At 40.2% G+C, this 14,746-nt stretch overlaps 1 protein-coding gene across 1 annotated transcript in view; it reads left to right on the top strand.

Moving 5' to 3' along the window:
* Positions 1–14,229, top strand: part of Ccdc81 (coiled-coil domain containing 81) — a 48,408-nt gene extending 34,179 nt beyond the window's left edge. Inside the window, exons 14-15 of the mRNA XM_042689564.1 lie at positions 8,220–8,345; positions 13,973–14,229. Coding sequence (XP_042545498.1) covers positions 8,220–8,345; positions 13,973–14,114 — 268 coding nt within the window. The 3' untranslated portion in view covers positions 14,115–14,229. The remainder of the gene's footprint in view (positions 1–8,219; positions 8,346–13,972) is intronic.
* The last annotated feature ends 517 nt before the right edge of the window (positions 14,230–14,746 follow it).

Raw genomic sequence — 14,746 nt, 5'->3', positions numbered from 1 at the left:
TATTTTATTTATTTTGAAATCACAAGGTAAACAGTTTCCAGATTAAAAGATTATAATCTAATAATCCTGAAAGGCTGTGTAGGTATTTTGGTGCTGGGGAAGAGAGATGGTTGCAGCCTAAGAAGATTTGTGAAAGCAAAACCATGCCTGAGGGAAAGCATAGCTTTCCTACTGAGAATAAAAATAAAGCATGAATGAAATTTAAAATATTAATAATAAAGTGAATAACAAATCAGAACAAAAGAAAACAACTTTATTGAAATATTATTGACATACAATAAACTACATGCACTGAAAGTATGTATCCATTCATGAAATGTGTACCCTAATTGAGAAAATACACATTACCATCACCCCAAAAGTGTCCTTGTCCTGCTTTGCAATTCTGCCTCTTACCCTTTCCCAGATCTCATCTCATTACAGGTTAATTTGCATTTCCCAGGTGGAACCATGTATATGTTCTTTATTTTGTCTGGTTTCTTTCAGTCACAAAGTGTTGTATCAAAATAATGACTGAATATTTTTCTATTTTTTTAGGTGTTAGGTAATAATCCATTACATAGGTACCACAATTTGTTTATTCCTTCATCTGTTAATGGACAGATTTGGTTTTGGCTATTAAAATAAAACTACTCTTTATTTATTTATTTTTTGTCAGTCCTGGGGCTTGAACTCTGGGCTTAGGTGCTGTCCCTGTGTTCTTCAGCTCAAGGCAAGCACTTTACCACTTGAGCCACAGTGCCACTTCTGGTTTTCTGGAGATGAGTCTCATGGACTTTCCTGCCTGGACAGGCTTTGAGCCACGGTCCTCAGATCTCAGCCTCCTGAGTAGCTAGGATTACAGGCAAGAGCCACTGGCACCCAGTTACTCTATATTTGTAGTAACGACTGGGTGTAATGCTTTGATGTATACATAGTTCTTCTTGAGTAAATGTCCAAGAATGACATGGCTGGGATAGGGTAAGAATATGTTTGACTTTTAGCTATTCTAAAAGGTGTATAGTGATGTTTTATGCTTTAATTTACATCTAATTTAAATTAGATTTACATTCAGTTTCTCTAATGGCTTACAACGGTGAACATCACCTTAAATGTGATATTTGCTCTTTGCGTATCTTCTTAGGATTGCCTGAAGCATCTGTTCAAATCTTTGGCTGGGGATGGATCCCAGGGCCTCCCTGTGAATACTAAGCTCATTTTACCATGTAGAGCCTTATCTCCAAACCCCGCTCATTAAAAACAAAAATTGATTTGTTTACTTACTGTTGAGTTTTGAAAGCCTGGAGAATGAAGATATCTTTATCAGTGAATTTTTAAAGCTTGCAATCTTTGTAAAACATTTGTCTCCTTTTCACCTTCTTTTTATAGCAGTTAGATAGCTACCACTTGTCTCCTTGTGGCTTTGTCTTCCCCAGCCTGACCTGAGACCCTTTGCGGTTGTTACTAAGATCATTGCAGCTTCTTCCTCTACTTCTAATTGCTAGAAATTTGATCTCCAAGACTTGGAGTTAGGAGGGTTAAATTTTCTCACTTCCACACTGTATATCCTGAGCCAAATCACATATTGGGTGTCAGAGGTATCTTCCTTATAGGAGAATGAAGACAATCACACTTGCCTCATTTGTTTTTTCAGTGAGAATGAAATGAGATTATGTGTACAAGAGCATATATAAACTGTATTGAGCAAGACCATACCTGTGATCTAAGTGCTCTCTCATTGGTTGTAGATCCTTGTTTCTGAATAGGACAGATCCTTGTTTTTCATTTCTGTCCCTTAATGGATATAAATTACCCTATAAGATCTATAGTATTCTCTACAATGTAGTCTATAGAAGATTCTCTTACTTTTGTTACTTTTTTCCAACTCCTTGGCCTTTCTCTGGTCCATCTCAAGATATGCTTTGTAACAAATGAAGGCCACTCCTTTCAGATGGAATAATTTAGTCAGTGTGATCCAAACAAACCTATCAACTGTTTATACTTGCCTTAATTCTCTCTCTCTCTCTCTCTCCTCTCTCCTTTTTCTCTCCCTCCTCCCTCCCACTCTCTTATTTTTCTTGTTTAAACATTAGATTAAAATAAGTCACACACACAGAGCGAAAAAGCTAGGTGCTGGTGGCTCATGCCTGTAATCCTAGCTACTCAGGAGGCTGAGATCTGAGGATCAAGGTTCAGAGCCAGCCCAGGCAGGAAAGGCTATGAGATTCTTATCTCCAATTAACCACCAGAAAACTGGAAGTGGCGTTGTGGCTCAAGTGGTAGGGCAGTAGCCTTGAGCTAAAGAGCTGAGAGACAGTGCCAGGCCCAGAGTTCAAGCCCCTGACTGATAAAAAAAAACAAACCTCAAAACATAAAAAAAACAAAATAAAACAAAAAGGTCACTTGGTACCTACCGAGCACCAGTGGCTCACACCTGTAACCCTAGCTATTCAGTAGGCTGAGATCTGAGGATCACGGTTTGAAGACATCTTGGGCAGAGAAGTCCCCATGAGATTCTTTTTTTTCTTGAACTAGAAGTAATTTATTTATATTCAAAATTTCATAAAGTAAATCAGGCAGTTAACAAAATGCAAGCATTAACATACAAGTCACCAGCAGAAAAATATTAGCCAGAAACCATTCCCTTTATGGCTGTTTTCATCTTCTTCTGTCCATAGATTGTGCATAGATCCCATTCATAATAATGTAAACCATCGGGGCTGGGAAGGTGGCTCAGTGGTAGAGTGCTTGCCTTGCATGCATGAGGCCCTGGGTTCGATTCCACAGAACCACATAAGCAGAAAAATCTGGAAGTGGTGCTGTGGCTCAAGTGGTAGAGCATTATCCTTGAGCTGAAGAGCTGAGGGACAGTGCCTAGGCCCAGAGTTCAGGCCCCACGAGACTGACAAAAATGTAAAATAAAATAAAAAAAATAATGTTAGCCATCATTGATAACTTAAGCAATTTCCAATGTCATTTCTGCCTGAGGTTTGTGGTTGCCTGTTAGATCTTCTTCAGGATGATTCCTCAAATATGGTGCTGTCTGAGTTGCAGTCAAAATCTTGTTTAAATCCTGGTTCCATGAGATTCTTATCTCCAATTAACCATTCAAAAAACAAGTGGAGCTGTGGCTCAAAATGGTAGACTACCAGCCTTGAGCAAAAGAGCTCAGGGACAGTGCACAGGTCCTGAGGTCAAGCTCCAAGATTGAACAACAAAAAAAGTCATTTGGTAGTAAAATTAATAAAAATATTTTTTGTAAGGAAATCAAAACAGAACTTAGAAAGTAGAAAAATCTCCCATGCTCCTGGATTAGAAGGATCAACATCGTGAAAATGGCAATACTTCCCAAGGCTGTCTACATATTCAATGCGATACCTATCAATATTCCAACCTCATTCTTCAAAGAAATAGAAGAGGCAATCCAAAAATTCATATGGAATCATAAAAAACCCCGAATAGCAAAAGCGATCCTGAACAGGAAGAACAGTGCTGGAGGAATATCAATACCAAATTTCAACCTCTACTACAAAGCCATAGTAATCAAAACAGCTTGGTACTGGCACAAGAACAGACCTCAGGACCAATGGAATAGAATTGAAAACCCCGAAATGAACCCACAGACCTACAGCCATCTAATCTTTGATAAGGGAGCTAAAAAAAATAGAATGGAAGAAAGACAGCCCCTTCAGTAAATGGTGCTGGCAAAATTGGTTAATCACTTATAGAAAACTAAAACTAGATCCTTCTATATCACCCTGCACCAGAATCAACTCCAAATGGATCAAAGACCTCGGAGTCAAAGCAGACACTCTGAAAACATTACAGGATGGAATAGGAGAAATCCTAGGTCTCCTTGGCACAGGTTGAAATTTTCTTAATAAAGACTCAGAAACACAATAAATCAGAGAAAGGTTGGACAAATGGAATTGCATGAAACTTCAGAGCTTCTGCATGGCAAGGGATATACCTAGTAAGATCAATAGAAAGCCCACAGATTGGGAGAAGATCTTCACTAGCCATATAACGGACAAGGGTCTCATATCTAAAATATACCTGGTACTCAAAAAATTAAATCTCCCAGCAACAAATCCTCAAAGAAACAACTGACCAATAAATAAGTGGGCTAAAGACTTAAAGAGACACTTCTCTGAAGAGGAAAGATGGATGGCCAATAGACACATGAAGAAATGCTCAAGTTCCCTAGCCATAAAAGAAATGCAAATCAAAACAACATTGAGATACCACCTCACCACAGTTAAAATGGCTAGAATCAAGAACTCTAATAACAACAGATGCTGGAGGGGATGTGGCCAGAAGGGAACCCTACTGCATTGTTGGTGGGAGTGTAAACTTGTTCAACCAGTTTGGCAAGCAGTATGGAGGTTCCTCAAAAGACTCCAGATAGAGCTCCCCTATGACCCAGCAGTCCCACTTTTGAGCATTTACCCAAATGATCCACAAACAAGACCATACTAAAGCTACCAGCACAACTATGTTTATTGCAGCATTATTTACCATAGCTAAGATATGGAACCAACCCAGATGCTCCTGAGTAGATGAATGGATCAAGAAAATGTGGTATATATACACAATGGAATGCTATGCCTCCATCAGAAAGAATGACATTACCTCATTTGTTAGGAAATGGAAAGACTTGGAAAAAATTATATTAAGTGAAGTAAGCTAGGTCCAAAGAAACATAGGTCCCATGGTTTCCCTTATTTGCAATTACTAATGAAGCAGAAAAGGTCAGATAAGTTGATGTTAGGTGAAACGAACCCCAAGATAAGGACTCAAATGTTTTTTTCTTTCTTGAGATTGTTTCTAACATATTTACAAGATGATTTCTTTGTTGCTTTGTCTGTCCCTCCTCCACAGTATAACCCCTGTTTTCACTGTATTTGATGTTGGTATAATTTGTGGAGGGGAAGGGAAAAAACAAGTTGTTTAAATAGGGATACAGGTGGACCCATTGCAACAATGAGATATACAAGACATTAGGTTGAAAAATGAACTTTTCAACTTTAGCTGGGGGCGGGGAGTGGGGTGGTGGTGGTGGAGAGGTATGTGAAGGGGAAACAAAGGAGGAAGCAACAATGATGCTTGATAAGAAACATACTCATGGGCTGGGAAGGTGGCTCAGTGGTAGAGTGCTTGCCTTGCATGCCTGAGGCCCTGGGTTTGATTCCTCAGCACCACATAAGCAAAAAGAAAAAAGCCGGAAGTGGCACTGTGGCTCAAGTGGTAGAGTGCTAGCCTTGAGCTGAAGAGCTGAGGGACAGTGCCCAGGCCCAGAGTTCAGGCCCCACGACCGGACCCAAAAAAAAAAAAAAAGAAAAAACATACTCATTACCTTGCCCATGTAATTGTAACTCCTCTGTTGAGTATTTTCACAATAAAAAAAATTGTTTGTTTTTTGCCAGTTATGGGGCTTGAACTTTGGGGCTGGGCACTGTCCCTCAGCTCTTGGGTTCAAGGCTAGTGCTCTACCATTTAACATGACACTGTCAATTCCATTCACACGGTCACAAATGACAGGAAATCTTTTTTTTGTATGGCTGGAAAAAAAATATATAGAAATTTGTTTATTTACCTGCAGATAGATATTTGGCCTTCTTCTACTTCTTAGCTAATAAGAATAGAGCAGCCGGGTGCTGGTGGCTCATGCCTGTAATCCTACCTAACTCAGGAGGCTGAGGATTTCCAGCCTGGGCAGGAAAGTCTGTGAGATTCTTATCTCCAATTAACCATCAGAAAACTGGAAGTAAAATTGTGGCTCAAAGTGGTAGAGAGCTAACCTTGGGCAACATAACTCAGGGCAGCACTCAGACCCTGAGTTCAAACCCTGTGACGGACTAAAAAGGAGAAGGAGGAGGAGGAGGAAGAGGGGGGTGGGAGAGGAGGAGGAGGAAGAAGAAGAAGAAGGAGGAAGAGGAGGAAGAGGAGGAGGAAGAGGAGGAAGAGGAGGAAGAGGAGGAGGAAGAGGAGGAGGAGGAGGAAGAAGAAGAAGAAGAAGAAGAAGAAGAAGAAGAAGAAGAAGAAGAGAAGAAGAAGAAAGAAGAAGAAAGCAGAGAGCTGCTTTATGAAATGATAATTCCTTTATAACACATTAATAATAGCAATAAAATTATATTTTAAAAAAGAATAGAACTGCTGTGAACATAGATGTGCAAGTATCTAAGATCCTGCTTTAAGCTATTTTGGATGCATATCCAGAAGGTATAAATTCTGAGACATAAATAAGTTCTGAAGGCTTTCTGCTAAGTAAAACAAGTGAGTCTCCAAACAAATCTTGTATGATTCTACTTATATGAGGTGTATGCAGAAGTCAGATTCATTGGAATAGAAAGAAGAAAGATGGTTTCCAAGAGTTGGATAAGGGGCAAAGGAGTTCTTTAATAGGTGTACACTTTCAGTTTTGCAGTTAAAAAAAGAGTTCTGCAGACTGGTTGTACAACATGTAACCCAAAATAACTGTTTAAGAATTTTTTTTAAAAGACAAAAAGTATGAGCTGAGCACTGATAGCTCATACTTGTAATACTTGCTATTTAGGAAGCTGAGATCTGATGACCGCAGTTCAAAACCAGCCTGGGAAGACAAACCTGAGCAACTTATCTCTAAGTTAACCAGCAAAATGTCAGAAACAAAGGTTTGGCTCAAATGGTAGGATGCCAGCTTTGTTGGGGTAAAATAAAACAAAACAAGCAAGAGCTCAAATCCTTGAGTTCAAGCCCTAGAATTGGCACAACTCCTCCTTCACTCCCCCCCACCCCACCAAAAAAAAAATACCCACCAACTATGAAAAGCAAAGGAAAAGCTTGTGAAAAAATAGGTATCTCTCAGCCAGTGAACCACTCTTCTGTTCTATCTTGTCATTTAATCTTTCTAGTAACCACACAATAGGATGGTGGTTAAATCTGCGGTTGTGAGATGAAAAGAGGTTATGCCATTTTAGAAGTGCAGTGGGTGGAGGACAGTATTGATTTGTATTGGAGGATCCTGACACCTAGTGGCTGTTGTCATCTTAACACCCCAGAGTAGGCCAAATCAGCCATCACATTTAAGAGTACTCCTTCCATACTTTAATGAGAACTGAGGGTAAATGTTTCATTTTGGCTTGAACTAGATGCAGTTCAATAATTTGAATCAGGCATGCAGTGAGTCACAATAGCATAGCAGTGCATTTGAACACCAGTGATGGAAGCACACTAGGGGTTATGAGATAGTGTACTTGTAGTTATTCCATTGCAGTCATTGCAGTCACTTCTTGATGACATGGCTTTTGCCAAACACTTTCCCTCATTTCTTTACAATATTAAGTATTTTCTCTGTTTCCTTTTCTTGGGCATATTAGCTTCTGTTTCTTTCCCCATTTCTAGACTTTCATTTATGCCTGTACTTTATCTTGTATATTGTCTGCTTATAACAGCTTGATATGGTAGTATATACCTGTAATCTCAACACTTAGGAGGCTGAGGTAGGATAATTTCAAGTTTAAGGTGAGGCTGTGCTATAAGATAACAACAGCAGCAACAACAATAAAACAAAACAAGAAACAAGCAAGCATGCCTTAGCAACCAATAAACTGATAACTGACAGTTGAGAGATTAGAGTAATAGGAAATATATATCAGGTTCTGGTGGGTCATACCTGTCTGTAATCCTAGCTACTCAGGATGTAGAGATCTGAGGATTGTGGTTCAAAGCCAGCTTTAGCAGAAAAGTCTATGCAACTCTTATCTCTAATTAACCACCAAAAAGCCAGAAATGGAGTGGCTCAAAAGTGGTAGTGTTTCAGCCTTGGAGGAGAAAAAGCTAAGGGAAAGAGCTTCAGGCCCTGAATTCAAAACCTAGTACCAGCATGTGTGCACGCATGCATGCATGCACATGTGCGTATGTGCACACATGAAATATATAGTATGGCAAATCAATTTGGAATGTTTATTCAGATGAGTTAAATTAGCTTCAAAGGAATCTAATAGCTTTTAAGATGCTGTTAATTGGAAAAAGGTTTCAATCCTACTAATTTAAACCAGAAGTAAAGATGAAAAGGTCCTTGACCTATAATTTATTTAACAGCTAAGAGTTTTACTATGTGCCCATTCATGATTTTTAATATTCTTCAAAGCATAGTGAACAAACCTGGAAGGTTTTTGGCTTAATTTAAATAAAGAGAAAGGGGTTGCATGTCTTTCCAAGTATTATAAATAGAACCAGGCTTCTCTTTTCCTCTGCAGACGTTTGGCAGACAGAGCTGCTGAAGTGGAGCAAGTGAACAGAATTAACCAATGCCTGCAGGAGGACTGGGACAGAAACGCCGCCAGGAAGAAGCAGCGGGACCTGGAGGAAAGGGCTTTTGAGAGGTGAGACATGACTGCCAAGGGAAGTTCTGGGACTGCAAGAAGTTCTGGGATGGCAGACAGATTTCATGTACTAAATCCAGTTGATTATAGTGGAAAATTTTGTGGAGAGAGCAAGTCTGTGATCTTCTGCTGTAATTGATTAGTCATGTCTGTAATGAGCAAGGGATGGAAGAGTGCTGTGTCACAGGCCTTATGTTTACCAGTCTGCTCAACCCTTTGTGCTCAGGGTGGTTTTACCTTGTAGAAGGTAGGATTCTCTTCGGGAAGAACTATTTGGAAGTAAGGAGATGTGTGTTTCTGATCTGAGCACTTCTAAGGCTTATGGAATGGCATTTAAGAGCAGAGTCAAGGTGTCAGATAGAGGTAAGACTGACAATTGGGAAAGTGAGATACCCATTAGGGATCCAATGATTGCTCCCCAGCTATGTGTTTAGGTTACATAATCCAAAGTAAGGGAATCTAGGACACAGTCTTACCTTTGATAATTAACACCAAGTCTGGAGAGGCAGCTAAACCTTTTGTCATATATTTATTTATAAAATGGGAAAATAAATAATTGCCTGACAAAGCTGACACAGGAGATTCTTTTTCTTTTTCTTTTCCTGTTTTTTAAATTTACTTTTATTGTAAAGGTGATGTACAGAGGGAAAACAGTTGTATAAGTAATGAATACATTTCTTTGGGTTTTTTTTTGTTGTTGTTGTTGGTTGTAGGGCTTGAACTCTGTGTCCTAGGTCTGTCCCTCAGCTCTTCAGCTCAAGGCTAGTGCTACCACTTGAGCCAGAGCACCACTTCCATCCTTTTCTGCTTATGTGTTGCTGAGGAATCAAACCCAGGGCCTCATGCATGCAAGGCAAACACCCTATTAACCCTATTACTGAGCCACCTTCCCAGCACCGTAATGAGCACATTTCTTAACTATTTTTTCTTTTTTCTTTCTTTCTTCTTTTTTTTTTTTTTGGTCAGTCCTGGGGCTTGGCTCAGGGCCTGAACACTGTCCCTGAGCTTCTTTTGCTCAAGGCTAGCACTCTACCACTTGAGCCACAGTGCTCAAGTGGCTTTTTCTGTTTATGTGGTACTGAGGAATTGAACCCAGGACTTCATGCATATTAGACAAGCACTCTACCACTAAGCCACATTCCCAGCCCATGAGTACATTTCTTGTCAAACATTATTACCCCCTCCCTCATTTTTCTCCCACTTTCCCTCCCTCTGACTACCCTTTCCCCCAAGTTGTAATGTTCATTTCCAGTCTAGTCTGGTGAGTATCATTGTTGTATTGGTTCACTTGTTGTCCTTTGTCTCACCATTTTTTACTCCCCTTCCCTTCCCCAAATCAGATAAATGTATATATAAGACACAGGATACCAAAATCAAAAACAGTGATAACAGGGGCTAAACCAAAGGAAGAAGAAAATGAAAGAAAAAATAAATTTCACACAGTACATTAAAACAAAACAAAAACCCCTACAAAAATGAAAAAGCCCTCTTGTTCATTTCAATTAGTGTCATTTTATATGGTCATATGTACATAGCTATTGAGTTATTGTGATACTCTGCTAGGATTGTGACCCTCTGCTAGGACTACCCTAGACATATACTAATTATTACAGATGAGAGAAACAATGGAGCCTATGTTTCTTTGAGTCTGGCTTATTTCACTTAATATGATTTTTTCCAGGTCTTCCCATTTCCTTATGAATGGGGTGATGCCATTCTTTCTGATGGAAGCATAGAATTCCATTGTGTATATATACCACATTTTCTTGATCCATTCATCTACTGAGGGGCATCTGGGTTGGTTCCATATCTTAGCTATGGTAAATAATGCTGCAATAAACATAGTTGTGCTGGTAGCTTTAGTGTGGCCTTGCTTGTGATCCTTTGGATAAATGCCCAGGAATGGGATTGCTGGATCATAGGGAGTTCTATGTTTAGTCTTTTGAGGAACCCCCCTACTGCTTTCCAGAGTTGTTGAATCAGCTTACATTCCCACCAACAGTATGGTAGTGTTCCCTTTTGTCCACATCCCTGCCAGCATCTGTTATTATTTGTTTTCTTGTTAATGTCCATTCTAATTGAGGTGAAGTAGAATCTCAATGTAGTTTTGATTTGCATTTCTTTTATAGCCAGACACTTTGAACATTTCTTCATGTGTCTACTGCGCTAGTCTTACTTTCTCTCCAGAGAAGTCTCTTTTTAATTCTTAGCCCACTTATTAACGGGTGGTTGTTTCTCTGAGGATTTTTTATTGGGGGGGTTTAATTTTTTGAGCTCTAGGTATATTTTTGATAATGAGGCCCTTGTCGGTTGTATGGCTAGTGAAGATCTTCTCCCAATCTGTGGGCTTCCTATTTATCTTGCTAGCTATATCCTTTACCATGTAGAAGCGCTGCAGTTTAATTCAATCCCATTCATCCAGCCTTTCTTTGATTTGTTGTGTTTCTGGATCTTTATTTACGAAGTTTTGACCTGTGCCAAGGAGCCCTTGTGTATCCCCTATCACTTCCTCTAATATATTCAGGTTATTACTCTTACCTCGAGGTCTTTGATCCATTTGGAGTTGATTCTGGTGCAGGGTGATCTATAAAGATCTAACTTCAGTTTTCTACACGTGACACAGGAGTTTTAAGGTTAAAATAAGACAGGGCAAAGTGGAAATATTTCCCAAATATAAGATAAGATCTCACCGATGGAACAGACCAAGGCTACAAATTATTAAAACCAAGCTTGAAATTAATACCAAAACAACACTTTAAATGGCCAGTTACCAATGTGTATGTGTATGTGTATGTGTATGCCAGTAGTAGAGCTTGAACCTAGGGCCTCACAGTCTCACTTAGCTTTTTGGCTTAAGGCTGACACTCTACACCACTACACCATACCTCCTCTTCTGTCTTTTTGGTGGCTAATTGGAGATAAGACTCTCTTGGACTTTTCTATTCAGGCTGGATTTGAACTGTGATCCTTAGATATCAGCCCTTTGAATACCTGGGATGACACAAGTGAGCCACTGGTGCCCAGCTTGTCAACTAATTTTTTTTTTTTATCATGGATAAAAGTTATTGTAAAAGAATTTGTTCTACTCTCTTGATATCCCTTGGTTTTCTGGATCTCAGGTTTTTGTATTTTGGGTTGTTTTAAAAAGATTTTCTTAGAAGTCTTTCTCTTCTCTCTTTGTAATGAATGGTACTCATATTTAATAGCTATGAAAGTCTGAGGAATGATGTGACAAATAGGTCAAAAAGGTGTATGTAGTGGGTATGTTTGTGCTCGAGAAGAACAATGGGAAGAGCAAGGGAATTTGGACAGTAAAGCCATTTGTTCATTGAGGGGAAACAGGTAAAGGTAATGAGGTTAAACCCAGAAAGATGTTGTTTAGATCTAGAACAATGTTTACCCAACAGAAAGATAAACTATAGATGAGACACAAGAAATAGTTTGGAGTGGTAAGCAAATGTAATCATTCCAACAGGGAATCCCAGTCATGGCACCCAAATATGTAACCATTCAATGAGTCCACATCAGAAAAAGATAATCCCTAATTCACTGACCAATGCACCGAATATGTTACCAGAAAGTTTAGGGCAGCTGAACAACCTTGGTCCTTGTATGGCAAGAGAAGAATTCAGGCAAGAAGCAAATACAAGTAAAGATGACAGAAAAGTATATTAGAAGGGAAATATAGCCGAGAAAGAGAGCATGTGGCATAGCTCTGCCGTGAGGAAGATAGCACTTCAGCCCATGTCAGCTGCCTTGGCCATCTTCCTTACCTTCTTCACTGTTGGGCTTGACTTTGGGCTAAATGGTGAGAATTGGATGGCTTCTTGATCAGTCAGTCTCCTTTGTGTTTCCTTTGTGTTTGGCTGTGGCACCAAAGATTACTGTCCCATCCTCATTTCCTCATTGTTTTTGTTGTCATGGAGGTTTTTATTTTATTTTATTTTTTGTCAGTTGAGGGGCTTGAACGCTGGGCCTTGACACTGTCCCTCAGTTCTTCAGCTCAAGGCTAGCACTCTACCACTTGAGCGCCACTTCCAGTTTTCTGGTGGTTTATTGGAGATAAGTCTCACAGCGGGGCGCCGGTGGCTCACACCTGTAATCCTAGCTACTCCGGAGGCTGAGATCTGAGGATCGCTGTTTAAAGCCAGCCTGGGCAGGAAAGTTTGTGAAACTCTTATCTCCAATAACCCACCAGAAAACCAGAAGTGGCACTGTAGCTCAAGTGGTAGAGCGCTCACCTTGAGCTGAAGAGCAGAGGGACAGTACCCAGGCCCAGAATTCAAGGCTCACGACCCACAAAAAAAAAAAAAAAAAGTCTCACGGACTTTCCTGCCCGGACTGGCTTTAAACCTCGATCCTCAGATCTCAGCCTCCTGAGAAGTAGGATTACAGGCGTGAGCCACTGATGCCTGGCCATCATGGAGGTTTTTATTTTTTATATTTTGGTAGTCCTGGGGCTTGAACTCAGGGCCTGGGTGCTGTCCTTGAGCTTTTTTTTTTTTTTTCCCTCATGGCTATCACGCTACCATTTGAGTTAGTACTCTACTTCCAGCTTTTTTGGTGCTTAATTGGAGATAAAAGTCTCATGAGTTGTCCTCCCTAGGCCGGCTATGAACTATGATCTTCAGATCTCACCTTTTGAGCAGCTAGCATTACAGATGTGAGCCACCAGTGCCTGAACACTAAGCTAGGTCATGCTAGGTACAAGGACTAAAATAGGCAGCAAGTAGGAAGGAGTTGATGTGAAAATAAAACCAAGAGAAACTAAAACAAGATTCACACAAACTACTCTGTCAGTATTACCAGTGAACCTGCTTACAAGGTTGTTTAGTCTTTTTCCTTAAGACTGTCCTTGATTTTCTACAGTTATGTCCATGCAAAAATGTTGATAGGAACTAGGAGAGAGCAAGGGAAGGAGTGACATTGTCTAAAAAGAAATGTATTCTTTTCCTGACTGATTTAAATGTAACTCTTCTGTATATCACCTTTATAATAACAATAGCAAATTAAAAAATTTTGACAGGCTGGGAAGTACACCAGGACTCACAGGCTATTTATCCAGGAAGAACTAAGTGGAAAATTAGTTACTGCTGCCCCTTCCCTTCTCTCTTGACTTGTTTGGAGAGGCTCCAGCCTCCTAATACTTTTCTTTGCAAGTCTACCTTAGCTCCTTATAGGTGTTAAATTGTTAATTAGCAGGTTAATAGCTTCAGCTCCCTCTCAGCTACTATCCCAGGACGGGGGAGGTAGAGGTTCATCCACATGGTAAGACAGTAACCAACAGAGGCTTGGAGTCACCATCACCGGCTGTGTGACCTTGGGCTTTGTGTGTTCTTAGGAGCTGAGGGAAGTATGGCTGGGCCAGGAGGGCAGAATCAGATAACTTGAAGGTACCAAGCCAAGGATTTTGATTTGTGGAGAAGAAGAGATAGATTTAGAAGTAGGGAATGCCAGGATATGGGGAAAGCTCCAGGTAGCAGGGAGAGAGCAAAGGTGGGTTCTAAGTGCCTTGAAAGCAGGGGCCAGGTGATGTGTGTGTGTGTGTGTGTGTGTGTGTGTGTGTGTATGTGTCCTAGAACTTGGGGAACACCTGCTAACTGTTGCCTTTTCTCTCCTCTCCCAAGGGCTTCTAACAAGCTATTCCTGTTGGATCAGTGTGAGAAGTATCCACGCTGTATGCGGTGCCAGAGGCGTACCTCCAACACGGGCCAGAGCAATGTGTGGCCCAAGAGCAAATTCATCCACGACTCTCGATTGCTTGTATAGAACTCTAAAGTTTGAACTTGTGTTTCCTGGGAAGCACCTTTTACAAGTTTGGAATGATTGTAAAACTGTATATTTGTACTTCAAAGGAAGAAAAGATCTTTTTTTCAGGTTAGGTGTTTTAGATCTCTTAGTGAATTCATGTTGGCACACTGTCCCCTCCTGCTTTCCTCCAATCCCTACCTATTCTCTGAACTTCTCTGATGGCAGTGGAGGTGTCAGAATTGTTCTGGGACATGAATCCATGGCCACAGGGATTGGGAATAGGATCTAGCTTTGTGCCAGCTGCTGTATAAGAAACTTCCTATTTTTTCATCTGTCATGAATAATGTCAATAATAAATATTTTCTGAGTGCCTGACTATGCAAGATAATTCCTAATGGTAAAATTCCTCTGTCTTGGAATATGGGGTAAGGATGTTTTCTGGACATTTCTTAAAGGCTGTGTGGATACTAAAGAGGTAGGCCAAGCTGTTCCCCTCAGACTCAGAGAAGTCCGGATTGAGTTTTCTAATGGATGATATGTGAGGACTTTGTCAGGGCCTTCAGGGATGTTATTCCCGTGGAGACCTTCAGATGAAACATTCTATCATCCAGATATTCCACTCTCTGATAATTTGGTAATTAATGTATTGT

The sequence above is a fragment of the Dipodomys spectabilis genome, unplaced genomic scaffold (genome assembly GCF_019054845.1).
Source record: "Dipodomys spectabilis isolate Male_0828 unplaced genomic scaffold, ASM1905484v1 ptg000003l, whole genome shotgun sequence".
In the NCBI taxonomy this organism is placed as follows: Eukaryota; Metazoa; Chordata; class Mammalia; order Rodentia; family Heteromyidae; genus Dipodomys; species Dipodomys spectabilis.
Note: the sequence above shows the minus strand (reverse complement) of the source record. Positions and strands in the feature narration are given on the sequence as shown.